General features: G+C 45.0%; 1 protein-coding gene across 7 annotated transcripts in view; it reads left to right on the top strand.

Moving 5' to 3' along the window:
• DHRS3 (dehydrogenase/reductase 3) overlaps positions 1 to 10,713 on the top strand; it is a 29,159-nt gene extending 18,446 nt beyond the window's left edge. For 5 of the 7 annotated variants that reach the window (XM_064172200.1, XM_064172199.1, XM_064172198.1 and 2 more), the window contains 5 exons: positions 6,239 to 6,382; positions 6,839 to 6,958; positions 7,641 to 7,879; positions 8,865 to 8,990; positions 10,179 to 10,713. In XM_064172200.1, the coding sequence (XP_064028270.1) occupies positions 6,239 to 6,382; positions 6,839 to 6,958; positions 7,641 to 7,879; positions 8,865 to 8,990; positions 10,179 to 10,263 (714 nt within the window). In that variant the 3' untranslated portion in view covers positions 10,264 to 10,713. Of the gene's footprint in view, positions 1 to 2,131; positions 2,257 to 2,281; positions 2,501 to 6,238; positions 6,383 to 6,838; positions 6,959 to 7,640; positions 7,880 to 8,864; positions 8,991 to 10,178 lie in introns of those variants that run through there. The other 2 variants (XM_064172202.1, XM_064172203.1) reach the window with 2 other exon arrangements.
• Positions 10,714 to 19,447: the final 8,734 nt, after the last annotated feature.

Genomic DNA, 19,447 nt, shown 5'->3' with positions numbered 1-19,447 from the left:
TGCGTGACCTCTTCTTGCAAACAACCCTCACCCTTCCCCTTCCTCAACTGTTCTGTACAACAGAGCTGAAAAGTGTTGCTCCCAAGGCAGTCTGGAGTCGCAGTTCATGTTGCAGACGAAAGCAATTGGAAAAACCACTGGAAAAAAGTCCGTGTGGGGCCACCTGTCCTTAAATAGTCCTGACTGTAAGAACAGTAGGCATTTGTTCACCTCTTTAGAGGGAGCCTGTGCCTCTGGTGACTAGGAGACAGGTGTTGACCTATTCTCTATGATTTTTAGGTGCTGCTTTGTTTCTTTCAGAGAGCACAAGGGGTGGCTGAGATAGAGTTGGAATTCACTGTATTTTAGGTGAATAACATTAATCCCATTGAGCGCTAAGTCAACAGGTAAAGCAATAGAAGTTCTGTTTCTGGACTAAAGGCATTGCAATTCCGTCTTGTTAGTCTCCTGAAGTCTCTTTAGACCTAACTTCTAATCTCATTACTATATATTACTCCTTAACTCAAACGAGTCTGTGTTTCATGCTTACCGTGGTGGCTGGATTAAATGTAAATTAAGTTCTAATAGTCTCATGTCTTTACAACCTCTAAATACTACCCGGCAAAAGCTCGTGTGTGAAATTGGTAAATGGACTTACTCTGTTGACTCCATCGTGCTTGTTTATAATCATTCTTATTCCCATCCCTCGCAGCTTTGATATTCACTTTCCAACTGTGGGAATTGAGAAAATTTTGCCACTGGCCGGCTTTGTTTGCTTACTTTTATATAAGTGTCACTAAGGGGCTGGGTTAAGTATTTTGACCTACTTCAGGCATCAAAAGGTTCTTTTTTTCTTTCTAAAGCAAAGATTGGCTTTTCACACTGAAGGGCCACACCTTTCACTCTTCCAGTAATCTGTCTTTAGAAGGCCTCTCTCTTGGAGAGCTCCTAAAAGAACTTGTCTGACTTTGCCCTGAGGGCAAGAGAGGGGAAGGGCCGGAGGAGAAAACCCTTGTGCCATTGACAGGCAAAATACGTGAAACGCTTTTGAGGCTGCGAGATTGAGCCTCTTGTTCTTATGATGTGCAAAACTCTGCCAGGATTATGAGATACACTGGAATGCTGTTCTTCGGAGAACCAGCTGTGAGTTAGTGCTACCTGGCTTTGTAAATAATACGGGGATAAGAGTGACATGCTTCAGTGGATTATCTGCACTTTGTACTTCCTAAAAGTATGCAGAAACTTTCAGTGTTGGGTGCAGAAAGGCTTTCTCTGTTTGAACAAAGGTAGCAGTCTGGGCAATGACAGGCAGCAGCTCAAACAGAGCAACTTTTGTTTCGCTGGACTGGGAAGGAGGTTGAAAAGAGGAATATCTTGACCTACCAACTACTTCCTATCTCTGCTGATCTGTGGTGAGGAGTTGTGGTTGATTTGTGGAGGCAGCAATAATGAGGTCAGGCCAGAAAGGCACTTTCGTGTCTCTCTGCAACACTTTAATCTTTCAGTGTCTTCAAACTGATACAGATAAATGCTTCATGAATCATAAAATGCAGAAACTTTTGCAACGGGAGTTTTATCTGCTGACCACAGTGTGCTGGAAAAAACAACTCACACAATCTAAGGGGAGGGTCAAGAAATAGCACATCTTCAGTCCAGAAATGCTTTTATTGTGGGACACTCTTCCCATCCTGGTCTAATTCCCTGGAGTGATAAAATATCACAACAGGTTTGCTGCTAGTACAGCCAAATTGACACAGCTCCTTTGCTGCTGCTTTTGAGCTGTGCTGGCAATAAAATCGGACTAAACAAGTTAAATAGCCTTGTAAATGATGGAAAATTAGCTCTGACCTCATCTCCTACACCAGTAACACAGTTAAGTCTCTGGAAACGTGGATCGTGTTTGTATATTGTGGTTGATAGCGGCTCCAGTCTAGAGCAGTTTATATAATTTAGCGGCTTTATCTGATTTTGTGGTGGTCAAAAGCATAACTTACTTGCGTTAGGGTGAAAATCAGGCTTGGACCCGTGCTCAGGTCTGGGGCTTTGAGCAAGCAGCCAGTGGCAGGCTCCCTTAAAGTCCTGCCTCGGTGCAGCAGCTCAGCCCTCGCTGTTGTCCCCCCGCCCTCAGGGCAGGTCTCATTAGCAGATTGAGGCCAGAGTTAACGAGGCCCCCGGGAGCAGAGGGTGCAGGGTCTGCTGCCTCCAGCTGCAGTGGTTTTCCTAGGGCCAGATAAGGAGGTGGGTCACTTGCCAGAGGGGAGAAGATCTCGAGATAAGGTTTGTTTTGCAAAACTCTGCTCATGAATAAACCCTGGGAAAATCTGCCCCGAGCCGTGATGTCAGCGCCGCTGCCTGCTTCGCAGCTCGGTCAGAGAAGGGCGGCCGAGGTTCCTCTGCCTCCAAAAATCCAGGGGAGGAAGGCTCCTGCCCGGCTGCTGCGGGCTCCGCGCCTCTCCCAGCAGAAGCGATTGCTTTAACATTGCACCTGCCTCCTGCCTGCCAGTCCTGGGGTCACCCAGAGGTAAGGCCGGGGCAGGAAGCCTCCAGGAGCGGGCAGCCAGCGGGGATTAACCGCCTCGCTGGGCTCCTGCCCTCGGCAATTTTCTGGTCAGTAACTCTGTGAAGGGAGCGTGTCTGGTGCCGCAGGGAGGGGCAGCGGAGGGATGACGAGAGGTGGAGGGGGAGAAGAATTAGAGGCTGGATTCTTTCCAGGGCGGAAAACTGTCTGTCCAAGAACATATCCAAACCACAGATTAAATATTCCTCTGTCCACCATTAAATTACCCTGAATGGGTGGCTGTGCAGCGTCCCGACGGGCTCTGTCATACGGAACGCCATGTCTGTCTCTGCTTTATTCCTCTGCATTTCCCCCTGTCCCAGACACGAACTTCTGTGTCTGCAGGAGTCATTCTTTTCAGGACTTAGCCTCCAGTCTCCCTAGGACCTGGCCTCCAGTTGGGGCACGTGGATTGCCAATTTAGAATTAAACACAGAAGGGAGGGAAGACACAGACCAGACTCTGAGCCCCATGGCTACACTCTGAACACTGTGCTCCCTAATGAAACAGACCATTTCCCGAACTGCGCATCTAGATTCTTGCAGAGCCCTCAGACTAGGGCAGGGCAAAGCTAAGTGATAGCGACTGAGCAAAGAATCAAATGAGAGTTCCTTACGTGCCTGCTTGCAAGGAACAGGAAGTGCCAACTGCACAGCTTTGGGCTGGCTGGAGCTCATGGCGCAGCAGCGAAACGGGGGCGCGGGCCCACAGCTGTTCCCCGGCGCGCCAGTGCCCAGGAGCATCAAGAAGGCGCGCGGTTAGCGCTGCCTCTCCAGGTGTATACTTGAATGCTTCACTGAGAATGTTACCGGTAACACAGCCTCGGGAGTGCCAGGCAGCGACCTGCAGGAGGTGAATCCAGCAGAGCAAGGACTGACGAGTAGGTTTGTAGATCTCAGGAGTCAACAGAGTAAGGACTTGGAACAATATTGCTGAAACTGCTGCAAGCAAGAAAAGTGAAGTGTTGCCTACACAGAAACACTAAGCCAAAGCCCACTGAAAAGGAGGAGCAACAGAAGTCTCAACTATGAGGCTTATGCAGCAAGTAGAAGTCTTGTCTCTGTAAGATCTGATATCCTGGGAGGCTAGAGGGAGCCTGTGCCAATTTCATTTGGCCTGACATAAGAGAGAAATTGCAAGTCTCGTATGATCTTGTAGGAGCAGTCGAGCTTGAATGTGGACCCCAAGCCTGTTGTGTTGAGTGTGGAGTTCTATCCATCTGTGAGAAGCAGCAGGAATGATGTCGGGAGCCCTCACTGCCCACTGTGCCGCTAGGGAACTTTCACCTTGATGAAAGAATGGTCTTTCATTTACTGCTTTTCTCTTATGCAGGCTGAAGCCTTCACCTGAGTGTGAACAGTATCAAGGACTTAAAACTTCCCATGGAAAACAAAATCAGTACTGAAGTTAATGCTGTCAGCAGGACAACCATCAAATTCTGTCTTCCCCAGATGGCCCAGATTTTAATGGGGCCACCTTGCAAGACTTGCCTGTAGCATATTGAAGGTCCCAAAGTAACTGTTTGGGCATAAAAAAATGTTATGTCCAAGAGCTGCATCGCAGACAGATGTTCCTTTGACAGGTCATCCTTTGCTTAACTGTTCTTCCATGTGTATTTCCTGACATTCAGTGCATCAGTGGCAGCTCTTGGGAATAGGAGCCTGTCTTCGAAACAGATTAAAGTGAAGAGGGATCTACTTCTGCAAGAGCAGTGTGAAAACCTGGGGTTCTGGGTATGAGATGTCAAGTTTCTTGCTTACTCCCCTTGTCTGACACCTTATTTCTTTCCTCTTCCTCTCCCACCTTCCATCACTCTTCTGCTTGTCAGTTAATTTTTAGTGTCTGCACTTGACAGGTGCAATCCTGCTTAGAGGCAGAAGTTCACACTGATGCAAACTCTGTGGGTATCAAATTTGATGCTTACAGCTGACATTTGGTAGTGGTTTTTATTTTCCTCTTTCCACAGAGATGTAGGTTGTGAAAGAGAGGGCAAGTAAGTGTGTATGCTGATAGTTGAACAGTGTTTGGTAAACATTTCCTGAAAGCTTGTGAAATCTCTCACATGTTCTTCGTTTTCCTTCAAATCTGCAGAGCTGGCATAAGAAATACCACCCAGTCTAGCCCTGAGTTAGGAAGCAAGTGCATAGCCATCAGCTTTACCAGCTTTGTGTAGATGCCAAAGCCTGCTGGCCAAGGGTCATAGGCTGAGACTTCAAAGACAGGCCAATACACAAGGCACTTCTTTAGCCATGTGTTTTCTTCCAGTTTTTAAGTCTGACCACAGCTTTGCCTTTGAAAATTGCTAAGATTTCCCATGAAATCTCTGGTGTGTTTATAAATGCTCTGACGTTTCTGGTTAACCAACTTGGTAGTCCTTTGGTGGCATTGAGAATACAAGTCTATGGGTCTGGGTGTGTTCTAGATGTGCCAGTGATTTATGCATGGGATTACCTGTGAATTTAGCTCGTTTAGGAAATGGTTGAGGTCTCAGGTACTTCTGCATTTTAGCCTTGCTTAGTCACACTGGAAGAGCTCTTTGACTCTTACAAAGATTAGTTTCAGTAGCACTTCTGAGATAAGCTTAACGACTCCTTAAAAATAATAACACTGAAGCTCTTTGCAAGGGATATGCTGTGGAGAGGGAACACTGCAGGTCCTAACTTTTTATGTTTCTCTTGCAGTTACTAGGTTAATTCAGTTCACCTATTTAGACTTCCTCCACCCACCCCCCCGCCCCCGACCCTGTTCTTTCACCTTTTGGAAAACTCAGAGATTATTATTATATTTAAGTGTGCTTGTATTTAACCGTTAAAAATCAATATCCCAGACAGAGCCATGCTTGCCTCACAGTGGTATAGGAAGCAGCTGTAATCTTGGCCCACTGCTGGGGAAGAGCACCCTTCTGAGAGAACAAAGCTGCTCCATCTTCAAGGCCCATTTTCTGCATTTGACTGTGTGCATGTCCTCATTTATTTTGCAGTACTAAGTGATAATTTTGCATTATCAGTGCAAATTGTGAGCACTGAGAACCTTTTCTTCTGCTGGATCTTGCTGCTTGACTCATGGAGCAGTCAGCTGATGTCAGCAGCACACTCCAGTCAGTGATTTTTTTCAGGATGGCAAGAAACATACCAGTCGTGACATTAGTCGTGGAATAAATCCATGCTTGAAATTCCTCACTTCAGATGTCTGCATTAGGATGAACCTCTTGTTCGAGATGCACCTAGGACAGCAGCCTGCAAACAGCACTGCAGAGAGTTACACATGATACGCTGCAGAGCAGAAACTATGCCCAAATGTAGGACAAGTAGCTGACGTAGCAGATATGCAGGAAGTCTGTGATTTTAGAAGAAATGTATCTTGGTGTGTAGCAAAAGCAGGGACAGGTTTGGACTCTCATGACACAGAAGATTTGCCAAGTGTCTCATCTATCTGTCCTGTTAGGCTGAGGAGCTGATTGTCTTAGCTATTGTATCGCTCACAAAGAAGCTGTAAATGGAGTATCAAGGGCACCACTACCACCAGGATACTCAAGTCCCATCCCCATGTAATAGAAGATTATTCTTAGCCTCCAGTGTGAAGAGGCTGGCAGCGAGAACGCACCAGAGATAACCATCAGATGGTGGAAGTTAGAAGCATGCTTTAATTATTTCGGATTTGAAGCAGAAGCAGTCTGAATCTAACCAATGTTTCTTGCTGCAGATCATCCTGTGGGGTCGAACTGAGAAATGCCTGAAGGAGACCACGGAGGAAATCAGGATGATGGGGACAGAATGCCATTATTTCATCTGCGATGTAGGAAACCGAGAGGAGGTCTATCGGCAAGCAAAAGCCGTGCGGGAAAAGGTCAGTGTCACATTGTGGGCAAAAGTTAGTAACAGCCTGTGTTTAGTGAGAAACAAATCAAACTTGCTGGTAAAGTGGGGAAAAAGAAAGGTGAGCCTCCAGAAGATGTGGTAGAAAGTCTAGCTACCTGCAGCAACTGATCCAGGAATAGGTTGCTCTGAGAAGTTCTGGAGGCTCCCACCCTGGAAGTGTTCAAAGCCAGGTCGAATGGGGCTTTTAGCAACCTGGTCTTATAAGAGGTGTCCCTTCCACAGCAGGGGAGTTGGACTAGATGACCTTTAAAGTCCCCTCCAGCTCAAACTACTCTGTGATTCTATATTTCTCTATTCTAGGTAAGAATGTGGAAAGCTATGAAAGTAATAACGTACCTGGGCAGTACCAGGAGTTCAGCTGTAATGGTGGCTGCTGATTCTCAGGGAGAGACTACTTGTAACAAGACATGTGGTTTTTTTGCAGGTGGGTGATATCACTATCCTGGTGAACAATGCTGCTGTGGTCCATGGGAAGAGCCTGATGGACAGTGATGATGATGCACTGCTCAAATCACAGCACATAAACACCCTGGGACAGTTCTGGGTAAGATAAGATCTTGTGCCGCATATACTCAGAGCTGGGAAGGAGAGTGACAGGTTACAGCCAGTAAACACTTGGCTGCTACTAGGCCTTTCTAAATGATGCTGTGTAAAATCAGTCTAACATGAAAAGGAGAAAGAAAAAGCAATGTGAGGGGCAAAGGCCAGAGGAAAGAAGTCTAAAAGCCATTTAATTTTTCCAGTAGCAGCACAGTATTTAGTCTTCTTGTATCTCCATTCTGTGATTTCCAGTAGAATATTTGCTTTCAGTCTCAAAGCCTGAGCTCAGAGTTTTCTGCACTGTGATACCTATGGAGCATCAGAGGATCATGAGACTGACTGCTTATGGGAGGAAGCTGGTGTGAAACTCCTTCCATTTTGCATCAGATATTAATGTAAAAAAGAGCTGTGTATGATTTCAGCATTTTGAATACTTTATCCTCCACAAGTTCTTAAACATACAAAGCGTCCTGCCCTTGGCCTTTACCTGTGGGTGCTGCTTACTCACACACTAGGAAAGATTTTGGTTTGTTTCCACATCAGCTTTGTCTGGAACCTTTCAGAAGATGCCAGAGCCATAAGCTGCCCTTCCTTGGCTCCATGTCACCTTATTTTTTTTCAGTAGCTATTGTTTTTGTTCTATCTCTGCTAAGCAAACCTTTTTTTTTTCCTTTCCTTTTCTTCAGACAACCAAAGCATTCCTGCCAAGGATGCTGGAGTTGCAGAAAGGACACATTGTTTGCCTGAACTCTGTGCTGGCCTTGTCAGCCATCCCTGGTGCCATTGACTATTGCACCTCCAAAGCTTCGTCCTTTGCCTTTATGGAGAGCCTGACCCTGGGGCTGCTGGACTGTCCAGGAGTGAATGCCACAACAGTCCTGCCCTTCCACACCAGCACAGAGATGTTTCAGGGCATGAGAATCAGGTCAGTCCAGGGGAACTTGAATAAAGCATCTCATTTTAAATGAATCATCAGAATACACTCCTAATTAATGCTTCATTTAGTTAAGAGAATTTGACGTCTCATTTGGCTGCCTGGGAACAGAGGGTCACACTAGGCCACCCAGGACTCATCAGGCTGGTTCCCTCAGCTGCTGGCATATTAATGCAGCCTGCCTGTACTGGAGGAGACATTTGCTTCCCCAGAGAAAAGGGAATGCTGTTTTTCCCTGAGTGCATCTGAGCTATATACAGCCACCAGAGAAGGAAGGGAGGCAGCCTGAAAATGAAGGCCATTCAAAAGGAGTAGTCTACAAATTATTTGAGAATTAACAGTACAGATTCCTCCTTTATTCACTTAGACAATTATTTCCCACTGAAAGGAATGACAGCCACTTACCTCCTTTTTACCTCTCTGAGAGAACGGGCTAAATTCAAAGACTAATGGCTGACCAAATTAATCTTTTACAACAGGCGAAATAATGTATGAGTTTCTGTTCCCTTAGCCAAAGAAATGTACAGTCCTAAGCTATTGCTGGGGCTGAGAAAAGCCTTATGTTTGCTGTTAGAAGCAACAGGGGAAAATACTTGTCTTGTACTTGTCAGGAATTTGAATCAAGCAAAGTGCAACACTGAAGAAAAGGGAAAAACCCAGCACTGGAGAGACATTTTGCTACTGGTTTGCATAGGGTTTAAGAAAATCCCTGAATCGAGGTTCTGAATGCACTTTGCCACTTCTCCCTGAAGGCACCAATGTGTACATTCTTAACCATTTAGCTAACCCAGTAGTGCTGGTTGGAACTGAGCTTTCTGCTTTCCAGTTTTCTGGCTGGAACTGAAGCATCCTTCAGGGCACGTTTGAATGCTGGTAACCAGCAATGGCTTAGTGAGTAACAGGACTTGGACAGTGATACCTCAAAGGAGTTTGGTTAACAAATAATGATGTTGTTTTTTCACTTTTATTCATTCAGGTTCCCTAATCTTTTTCCTCCTCTCAAGCCAGAGACAGTGGCTAGGAGGACAGTAGAAGCAGTTCAGATGAATCAAGCCTTCCTGCTCCTTCCCTGGACAATGCATGTTCTTGTCATCCTAAAAAGGTGAATATTTCCAGTTAGGCCAGACTGGCATATGGGGCTCTTTGTCTATCCACCAAGGCAAACATCTTCTTGACTGTAATGCAGTGTCCAGGATCACACTGGCTCATCTCTTCCCATGAAAGCCGCTCACAGGAGCAAAAGCGAGAAAGCTTTGAGATTCCCTTTGCAGATGTTTTCTCTGGCTCTAACCCCTTTATGAAACCACTTTTGCCCTCCACACATGGATTCCCGAGGTCAGAACTGGTATTGCATCTAGGAAATGTCTTACCAATTGACATGTGCAGGTAGTTTATTTTTCTTTAGTAAGCCACTCTTTGGACTCCAGGAAATCCCCAGGTAAGGGATCTCTGTACAGTAAGGTGTGTACATCCCAGCTGTATTTAGGGAGCACTGCTTCTGGTAAAGCAGTGAAGCTAGTTCAGAAATATTTGTGTGTATGATTAGGACAGGAATTTTAAAGTCCCTGAGGAAGGAAAGTCATAACTTCATATCCTGAAACAACAAAGAGAAAGAACATGGGAAATTGTGTTTCCATCAGGCTTTGCACTAAAGCTTTGGAAAAAAACTGCTTCAGTCAGGAACTGAAACAGGTCCATGAGATTTCTGGAGAAGAATTACAACACTGCATTTCAGACAAGAACAACTAATTTGTAACCAATGCTTTGCTCTGACTGTGAAAGTTGGGATACTCTCACTAAAGTTCCCAGAAACTTTACAGGCTGGGAAAGAGTTGTTCTTTATTGTAAGAATGAATCATTTCTTTTCCACTACAGTAGCTGTCAGGAGATCAGATCTATTCCTACACTTTATGATAAGGAGGCCACACACTTAGCACAAATAGATGGCAAATTAACCAGAGAAATCAGCTTAAATGTGGGTATTTCAGAGGAAAAGATTCAGTACAATACTGGGAGGAAGAAAACCTCATGGTGTCTTCCCAGTTACAGTTTTACAGCTCTTCTTGGATAACTATTTCTGCAGAAGAGTGACTTGGTGTAACTTTCTTCCACTTTAGGTGTACTGACAGCAGGATTCTGACACCTTTTGTCTGTGCACTCTCACTCGCTGATTTTGGAGGCGAAGCTTGCTTGTGTTTGTGTGTAGATAAATGTATATTTACACATCCTCTTGTTAGAGCAGGCTAAGAGGTTTGTCTTGTCTGCTTATTTTCTTTCTGCTCTCCTGCAGCATTCTCCCTCAGGCAGCACTTGAAGAAATCCATAAGTTTTCTGGGAGCTACACCTGCATGAACACTTTTAAAGGACGAACATAGACTTGGTGGTGCAAGGACTGTTCTTCAGTGAAACCAACAGAAGCATGAAACCCTGACAAGACTGTGAATCAGCAGGCTTGGCTTTTAGCCTGTTCATGTGACTTGCACTGCTCTGAGGCAACACATTTCTTGCAGGTCATATCCATAGTAACATGACCTTTGCACAGGATTGAGTGACTAGACTATGGACCCTTGGAAAGGAAATCAGAAAGTGTGAAATGTTTATATATGATGTTTAATTGTTTAGAGTTCAACTGTTAAATCTGCTCATAGTTTTAAGATGTAATTTTTGTTTCCCAAGTGTCTGTAGGCTGTCTCAGCTGAGAGGCAGAGCATTACACCCCTGCACATACTTTGTCCCCTCTCTCCAGATTGCTACTGGTTTAATTTCACCTTCTTGAATCGGGAACTTAAATATACTTTGAGGAACTAAAAGTTATGGACATTTAATGGGAGCTTCCTTCCCTCTCTTCACTTTACATCCCTTGCTGAAGCTGTTCCCCACTCACCTGAGGGAAGGAGCAAGCCGTGGAGCAGCGTTTTGACTGTTAAAGGTCACCCAGGGCTTCTGTCTGGAAGGACTGTGCTGGGCCCAAGAAAGCTGCCTTATTTCACCTGCAGAGGAGTGCTCAGTCTGAAGAGCAGGCAGTTGGAACAGTGAGAGATTCTATCATTGAACTCATACATGAGATTTCATTGCCTTTCTGAGTATTTTTGTTCACTTCTGATAAAATATATCTGTATCTTTAGCATTAATCCCAGATTGCCATGCACATAGGCAGCATCACATTGGGAATGAACTAAATCTAGAACTAAAACTAGAGCCTGCTTGGACAAACACATTCATAATCCATGCAGATGAAAATCCATTGCATCAATCTGTGCAGTGAAGTAAGGAGAATAATTCTCTAAAAATAGAAAAGACTGTGGCACTCATGAAATATGAAGTTTGGAAGCACAGTTTGCTAAGACCTGATTAAATGCACGTTGAATTCAACTGGGAATGTACCCCTTGTTTTTTAGGGCCATTGAATCAGGCAGTGATCAGCCCAAAGTGCTAAATACTGCTTGGACTGAAATGCCAGCAGCAGCTAGACATTATTTATTTTTGTAATGATGTATTCTCTTTGACAGCCTAAAAAGAGCAACACTGCATTCCTGTGCCAGATGCAGTGTGCAGCACTAGGCACAGTAATGGAGTTGAGACATACAGGAACACTGCTAAAAGAGGAATTGATGTAATTGCAGTACAGGAAAGCAGCAAACCCAACTGGAGACTGCTGGAATGAAGCCTTGCAAGGAAGGCCATGTGGTTAAAGGAGTGAACTGAGGGCTCCTGACTTGAATTTCAAGCTTTTCCATAGATGTCCTGTGTGACCCAGGGCAAACTGCATAATTTCCAGGTGCACCTTGACCTGCTGATCAGACATTTCTAGTGTTTGTCCACCTCAGAAGTTTTAAGTCTGACTACCTAAGTGTTTGTCAAAAGCTAAACAAATCGCAGTGGAACATGCTATTGAAAGGGAAGGCAGGATTTGTTCCTGAGATTCTGTAACAAAATGTAGATGAGAAAAAAAGCCTGTGGTGAAATACATCATTTCCTAAAAGAGATCTGAGTTACAGCACAAAAGCTGTGAGCTGTGCTTGAAATACTCCTTTGGTTCCGTCATGTAGAATGGATACCAACTATTTGCATGCAACAATGTGAATGTTAGAAACTGAAGGTCTGACCTTTGCTGCAGATCGTCTCTTCTTGAGCCATTCAGGAGGAAGATACTGCCAGAAGTGGCACTGATGGAAGTCTCTCTGCCTGCAAGAGTGTTTTGAGGAGCTCTCCTACCTGGGTCAGTGATTTCCTTCTGAGTGCAGAGCATATAAACTGTAGCACTGTGCCCACTTTGAAAAGGTTTCTTACAATGCGGTTTTGTTTTGAATTCCTAGATGTCTGAGGCTCTCTGGAGAGGATGAAAAGAATCTTTCATCTCTGTGATTTTGATGCCCACACTAATAGATGCTTTCAGCTTTATTTTTTGCCCTTTTTTTCGGAGACAAAACCCAGTTCATTGAAAACACAACTGCAGTGAGGGGAGAGCCCTTCCAGGAGCTGCCAGGATTAGTGAAGGTACCATATTTATCAAGGAACACTTGGGAGGAGAAGAGATGATTATTTGTACCTCCCCTTATGCATTCTGAATCTTTCTAGTCTGTCATTAATCCCAGTGAGGCGCACCAGGGTTGTAGATGCAAGAGCCCCAAGAACTGGTGGAAGAGAGCACCCTGCAGTGTCTCCCATAAATTAAACATGTGTGCTGAGATGCTCTTCACTGATCACATCCTAATGCAAAAGTGAGATCAAAACTTGTGCACACATTGCAAGTAAGCCCCCAGTCATCCTCAAATCCTGTCCCTTGGATTTATCTGCTCTTTTCCTGCACTGCATAAAAGATGTTCCCTATCTGCAGAGGTTGTCTTACATACTAAGTGCTGTTGATTTCTTTCTAATGAGTATAAACAAGTGGGAATGTAGCTGAGACTCTCATCATCTCCCTCCTTTCATACACACACACACACACACATATAAACTTCCCTCTCTCTTTCCCTCAGGGTCTCTGAGCAGACAGCAGGTCAAATAGCAGTCACAGTGGGGGAGAGGTATGCAGCAAACAGACAGTAATGAGGAAAACATTGACTTTGCTTTTCAGATAGTACCCAAGAGCTGGGTAAGAGTTTCTTCCCTTGTGAGTGTTGTGCGATGGAATGCTCCTGAGCCGCTGAGCTACTTGCACATCAGATGGGTACATATGAAGACTTTTTATGTTGTTGTAGAAAGGCTCCTCTGGAATGCCTGCTGAAGTCTACCGTCCTTTTGCACATAAGGTTAGTACTGAGTAATCTTAAAGTGCTGCAAATGTAGAGAAGCTTTGTTGAAGCCTAAGGCCTTCTCAAAGGAATTTCTGCCCTTTTGACTTATTTTAATTTGGGTTTTCCCTGCTCTCTCCACTGCCTCCTGCTTTCCACTGCACAATTCCCTCCCTCCCCTTTCTATTTTCTTATGTCTTTACTGCACTTTTCAGTGCCACCATCTTGAAGCCAGATGTCATACAAAGAGTCTGGAGTAAATAGAAATCAGGGTCTGTATTTATTATCCTGCTGGAGGAATCTAGGTGAAGCTGTAGGACCAGGTCACAGTTTCATATGAAATTAGTTTCACTCACTCCAGTCTGTGAAGAAATAGAAGCCCCCTTACTATAGTTTTTACCCAGGAGATTGCTGCTGGTTTAAGTTTGGACGACAGAGAAATGTTTGCTGATTTGGGACATGTGTTCTCCTGCCATAAAAAGGCCCTATTTAAATAGGACGTTTCAGTGCCAGGTGTTTCCAGAGGCTGGTGTTTATACACAGGAACTTTCAGAATTAGCAAGGCAGGGCAGGGAGAGGAGGAGGAGTCCTTTGAAGGTATATCTGAATCCTCATGTTCAATACGTGATTTTGTATTTTGGTTTTGATCAGAAAAGCAAAATCGTCATGTTCCAAATCATCTGTTCCTCCCCACACCCGTGGTGAACTTGAAGAAGGTCCTTCCAGGCATATGCCAGCTGATGGAAATGTTTTTAGCAGGATGAAGCAGTGAGCCCTGGAAGTGCCCTACCTATTTACCTTTCTGTCGAGGTTTAAAAGGGACAGAGTCCATCCCCTTCTAGAACTTCACAGAAAGTGCCTGGGCAAAGGATTCTGATGTTTGCAAAAAGCAACTTGTACTTTTATGTAATGTGTTAATTAGTGTGGGTGGATATGATCAGATCTAGTCTTGCAAGCCGTTCAGACAACTCCCTGAACACTCCCACCTTCAGATATTAACAGATAGAGCTGCACTTGCCAAGCCTCATAAAAAGCCAGCAACAGGCTCAGTGCAGGCAGCGCGTCAGTGGGTGCACTTATTTCAGAGGACACATCTGTTCATAGCAGACTTTAATTTGGCCTAGTGTTTTCCTCTAGCTGAAATGCAACTGTTGAGAAAGGAATACAGGGTGACCTTGGATAATCTATTTGGCTTTTATTTCTTTGTGTGGCTTTAACAAACTTAATCTGGGTGACAGCCACCTTTTTTTGACAGCACTCATTTGTAAGTTTGGGGGGAAAAGAAGATTTGGGCAAATGTAATCTTTTGCATTTTTCTCCACAACCTCGAGAATCTCAATATTCTGCGCTCTCCTTTGTAGCTCTGCCCTCCTGGTGCTGAGATCCTTCAACCTGATATTGTTTCTCAGCCTGCTGGAGTCGGGAGTCTGAGTGAAACCTGTCACTCACAAGCAGCAGTTCCATTCTCTGGTGGACAGAATCCTCTTTGTTAGAGTGCTCTTCTGCAGGAGATTCTGCAATGTGTATAGTGGTAGGCACCTCTCAGAGGTTTCAGCAACTGTCTCTTAGAGAAAGACATGAGGAAAACCAGGGCTCCACCTTCTCCCTGCTATTCTTTACTCAGGTTTTCCTATGGGAAGCTGTCAATCCAGTCACTTTTCTGACTGATAAACTGACCCCTTCCCACCCTCTATTCTTCTTTCTTCAATACCTTCAGTGAGCTGACAGTTTCAACAGAAAACCCTTTATTCTTGAGGAGAGTCAGATCAGCAAGGTAATGTGTTAGAGAGAAGACCAGTCTCAGTTTTGATAGGCCTGAGGTACCCCAGCCTGTGCATTAGAGACAGAGCACACAGGGCACAACTTAAAATGTTGCCAGGACAATAGAGGCAGTGAGTTCTGCTGCTGCTGCCACCTCTTGTTGGGACATAACTCCCTCTTTTGCTTTGGTAAGGGATCCTGCAGGCTGAGGCTTTAGCAGAAACACACACTGAGCTGGCCTGCGTGGACTGGATGCAACGGAGAAGCACAGGCCGCTGAGGAGACAATTTATGTCTCCACACCTTCCCAGAGCCCAAACGTAACAGCTCCTCTCGCTCACCTGTGCTGTGGGCATTATGACATACTCACGCGGAAAAAGGAGGGAGGCAAATGTTTATGCTGATTGTTCTGCATAAATCCTCCTTGAATGAGGTAGAAAAGCACTCTGATGAGAGCTTGAGAGTGGCTGAAGAGTAAGCATGTAAGAGAGGATAGATGCAATCTCAGGGAGAGCCTGGAGGTCCTAAGAGGTGAAACAGCACTTTATATTCCTGAAGTGGTGTCATAGCAGAGGCGTGTGATTCCCATCCAAAGACAAAGCCTATAATAGAAGTGTGTTGTTACTCCTGCGCATGCCTGTGGGTCATCATGCCCTAAGAACCAAGCCATTAACTTTGTAGCTTGCTGGCTCAGAACTCCCTAGTGCACCGGTTACTATTTGCTCTTTCTTGGAGGAAGAGAAAGCAACTTATACATATGAAAACAGGGAGGGTCAGTTTGACTCACCACTCACTTTTTCCTAGCCAGCTGCAAAGGTTATCCATCCTGCCTAGGTATTACAAGGACATGTGGTTCTCTGGCTTGTGTTAGTAACTATCCTGACCTAGTTCTTGTAGTTAGATGCGGTTCCGCTCCCTGTTACTTCTCAGGCAGTTGTATTTTTCTGGAAGGGCTGCCCCTGTATTGTACAGGCATTTCACAGACAGGCATCCTAGGCATGACACATCCCTGTCTGTGCTACTCAAATGACAACATAATTCCAATGTAAAAAATTGCTGACATCTCCCTGAAGCATCTTCTTCCCCAAGCAATGTGGAATTAGAGGAACACCCTTGGAATATCAGTGCCTTAACTCTAGACATCAGAGAAGCCTGCTGGCTTCTGTGTGAAAATGACCCTGGCTCCCAAAATGACTCCCCACACATCTTCTGAGTTTGGCACTGAGATTGGGTACCTGAGCAGATCACTGTCAGGGAACCCTAGTGAGAGACTGCAGGGAAAGCTGAGGTCACAAGACTAACTGATTTAGACTTCTCATCCTGCAAGACACTATGGAAAAAAATCACAAATGGGATGGCGGAAGGCAGCCAGGACAAAGCCAGGTACTGCAGTGGGGTCTCTACTTGCCCTCAGGTGCCCGAGAGTAACCTGTGTGACTCCCACAAGACCTGCCTTGTATTTGCCTCCTGAGTGGCTCCTTCCTTTGAACCACCATGTGCAAACACAGGGCATGTGAGCACATGATCTGGAACGCTTCTTCAGCTTCCTTTTTTAGCATTAGGCATGTTGGAGTGTAGCCACCAGCTGCTGCTTCTGCTCTGGGCGTTGCTCTTCATCTGCTGAACCTTCCCAGACACCGCTGTGGCACCTATTAACATTAGCTGCAAGAGAAGGGGACAATGCTTTGGTACCTTTTCCAGGGAAGTGAGGAGAGGGGACTGCAGTAAATGCAGGGGAGATGCCATTCCTGGGGTGTTTTGGCGATGTGAAAAGCGCTGTCACATGGAGTAAGGGTTGAAAGTAAAAAGGGCTCATCTCAGAAGAATGCTCACAGAAGATGGAAATGGTCATAAAATGGAAAACAAGTGATACCCAAACACAGAGTTCCTCTTCCTGGAGCCTGCTGGGAATGCTGATTTCATGCTGCTAAGCCCTAGCGAAGCAGTTCACTCACATGGTCATTACACCCCCTGCAACTTTGCCTGTTACAAGTAATAGCAGAGGTGACAAGCTCACTGTTGCTGCTCTCTCAACTGCTGAGTGTAGCAAAATAAGTGCTGTTAAGAAAAAACATCCATCAGAGAACAAAGCAATTATTTGGTTCAGTGTCAGCCTTAGAGAACGGAGAGGACTCTCTAAGGCACTAGGAAGAGAAGTCACAGCATCTCCTAATTGTTTCCGTGATGTCCTGGACCACATTTCCCCCCGTCAATAATAAACAAAGTGGGAAGAATATGATTGCCTCAAATCAGCAATAAGATTAAACAGAAATAAACAGTCAGTCTTTTCCCCAGCACTAAAACACCTCATGGTTTTTTCTAGACTCCCATCAGAGTTGCAAATTCATGAAGAACACCTGCTGGGCAATACTTGATTACTATTCTGAGGGCTACAGAAAAGACGGGAGAGAGACCAGCAAGCAATACTGTGTGTGCTTCGATGGCTGGATAATTGGTAGCTTTCCATATCCTCATATTCTTGAATATCCAGTCTTTGTGATCTGACATGTTTCTCAGCTGTTTGCTCTTGCAAAACGCTCTTCTTCACTCTCATCAACTGTTGCAACACTTTTGAATCCTAAATAAAAAACACCCCCAAACCTGTAACACATTCATCTTCTCCACTGTCTTGTTGCTGCAGCTGAGGTTTAAAAAGCATGTTAATCAAATGGAACAGAGCCTTGAATTTTAGGAGGGATCTGATGCTAACACAGGAAAATGAAATAAAGTGTTGATGTCCTGCAGCAGAAGTTGTTCTACACGTTAAGAAACAAAGAAGTCAAGCCCAAACAGCTAAGTTTAACCATTCAGTAGAACGCTATGCTTCCATCACGATAGGATTACAGCACTGAGCCTTCTGAGCTCATTTTGGTTCTTTTATACAGTCAACGCATCCTCACGCCGGTTTTAAGTCCCCCCAGTACACATCTCCTCCATTCAAACAAATTACAGAACTGTAAGTTTACTTATGTAAAAGCTGCAATCCAGACAAGCACTCCTCACAGCTCTCATTCTCTACATCAATTAAGAAAATAATCTCAATTCTTTCAGACTCCTGACCCCAGTATTTAAGAGCAGTGGTGCTTTCTGGCTGGAGGTGGCATGTTTCCTGTGACGCAGTCTGGTAGGGGAACATTTCCCTTTAAAAACCTCTTCATATTGTCGGTGAGATTTGCCAGTGGCTCCTAATGGCACACGCCAGAGAATGTTATATTCTGTCTTTCTCCTTCAGTGGGCTGATCTCTTGCATAGGAACTCTCAGACATCTTCTTTTGAACGGGCCACAGAAGCCATGGTGAGTTTATTTTAGTTGGGTTTATATTAGGTCTGATTTTTGTTGACCTCTTCATTTTTCATCATTTCGTCTGTCCCTTCCATTTGTTCCTGCTGGAGAGGACTGTGTTTGAGAGCTTCTGAGGCAGAATGTTGTGCATGCAGATTATTCCTCTCTGCACCTTCCCTTCAGGCAGTCTCTCACCTGTGCATGCCTGTGTCCACACCTCCTGACATATCAACACTGCGATCTGCCCCAAATATCTGTGAGATTAGAGCATTAAGAGTACAAACGTCCAAAGAGCTGGCATTAGTCTGCCGAAGGAGTTGGTATGCTTTTGAACACTTACAGGATTTGAATCTGAATTGAGCAGGACGTTAGGTAGTGGCTAGCCAGAGCTCACCTGATGGTTAAAGGGGGAGTCAGAAGGGAGTTCTGCTGAATCGGGCAGGATGTGCAGGAGAAGCCCACAAACTTATGGGTTTAGGTGCAGCAGCCCTGCTGATCCTGAGCTGCAGATACACTGGCATTTATAGATCAGCACTGAAGTGGAAGATAAGCACCCAGCAAAGCCCATGAACCCTTTCTATCTGTCTGACTAAATACAGTGCAAGCCCTGAATTGCAGGGTACCAGCACTGCTGTTTGATTTCTTCTGGTAATTTTCTGCGTCGAGGCAGATCTGGCGGAGAAGGGCTGAACTCACTATGCAAGGACACCGCACAATCCAATGTGGATCAAAGGCGAGTGACAACTTTATTTAGTAGACGCACGCTTATATGTGTTACAGATAATATATGCATACATGTAAGAAGCTAAATGGCTGAGCCTCTAAATACCCCATTTGCATGGTGCACCTACTTGCTACGTGCAGCTGCAAGCAGCAAACCTACTTTCTTACCTCATTCAGAGTTAGCTGGATTGTGCTCTGCTTGAGTTGTCTGCTGACTCGTCAAGGACAGTGCCTCCCTAGCTAGTTATATTAAGTGCTGCCTTTGTTTATTCAATGCTGCCTTTGTTTCTTCAGTGTGGCTTTTGTTTCAGTGTGCCCTAGCACAGCCTTAATTTAGTTCCATATACTCATCCTGCTTGCCCACCTCTAAGTCATGTCCATTTTCCTTTAGCCATTCTGCAACAATTTTCCGTTCAGGAATATTACAAAGTGGATGATTCCAGGGGCACCTAAAAGTGTCCTTTTGCAGGATGAAGTGCATACCAGACTGGATATGCTCTAACGCTGGATGGGCAACTCATAGCCTACTGGTCTTCATTCCAGTGAGCAGTGCTGTCTG

Source organism: Pogoniulus pusillus, chromosome 36 (assembly GCF_015220805.1).
Source record: "Pogoniulus pusillus isolate bPogPus1 chromosome 36, bPogPus1.pri, whole genome shotgun sequence".
NCBI classification, from domain to species: domain Eukaryota; kingdom Metazoa; phylum Chordata; class Aves; order Piciformes; family Lybiidae; genus Pogoniulus; species Pogoniulus pusillus.
This window is presented reverse-complemented; position numbering and strand designations above follow the sequence as displayed.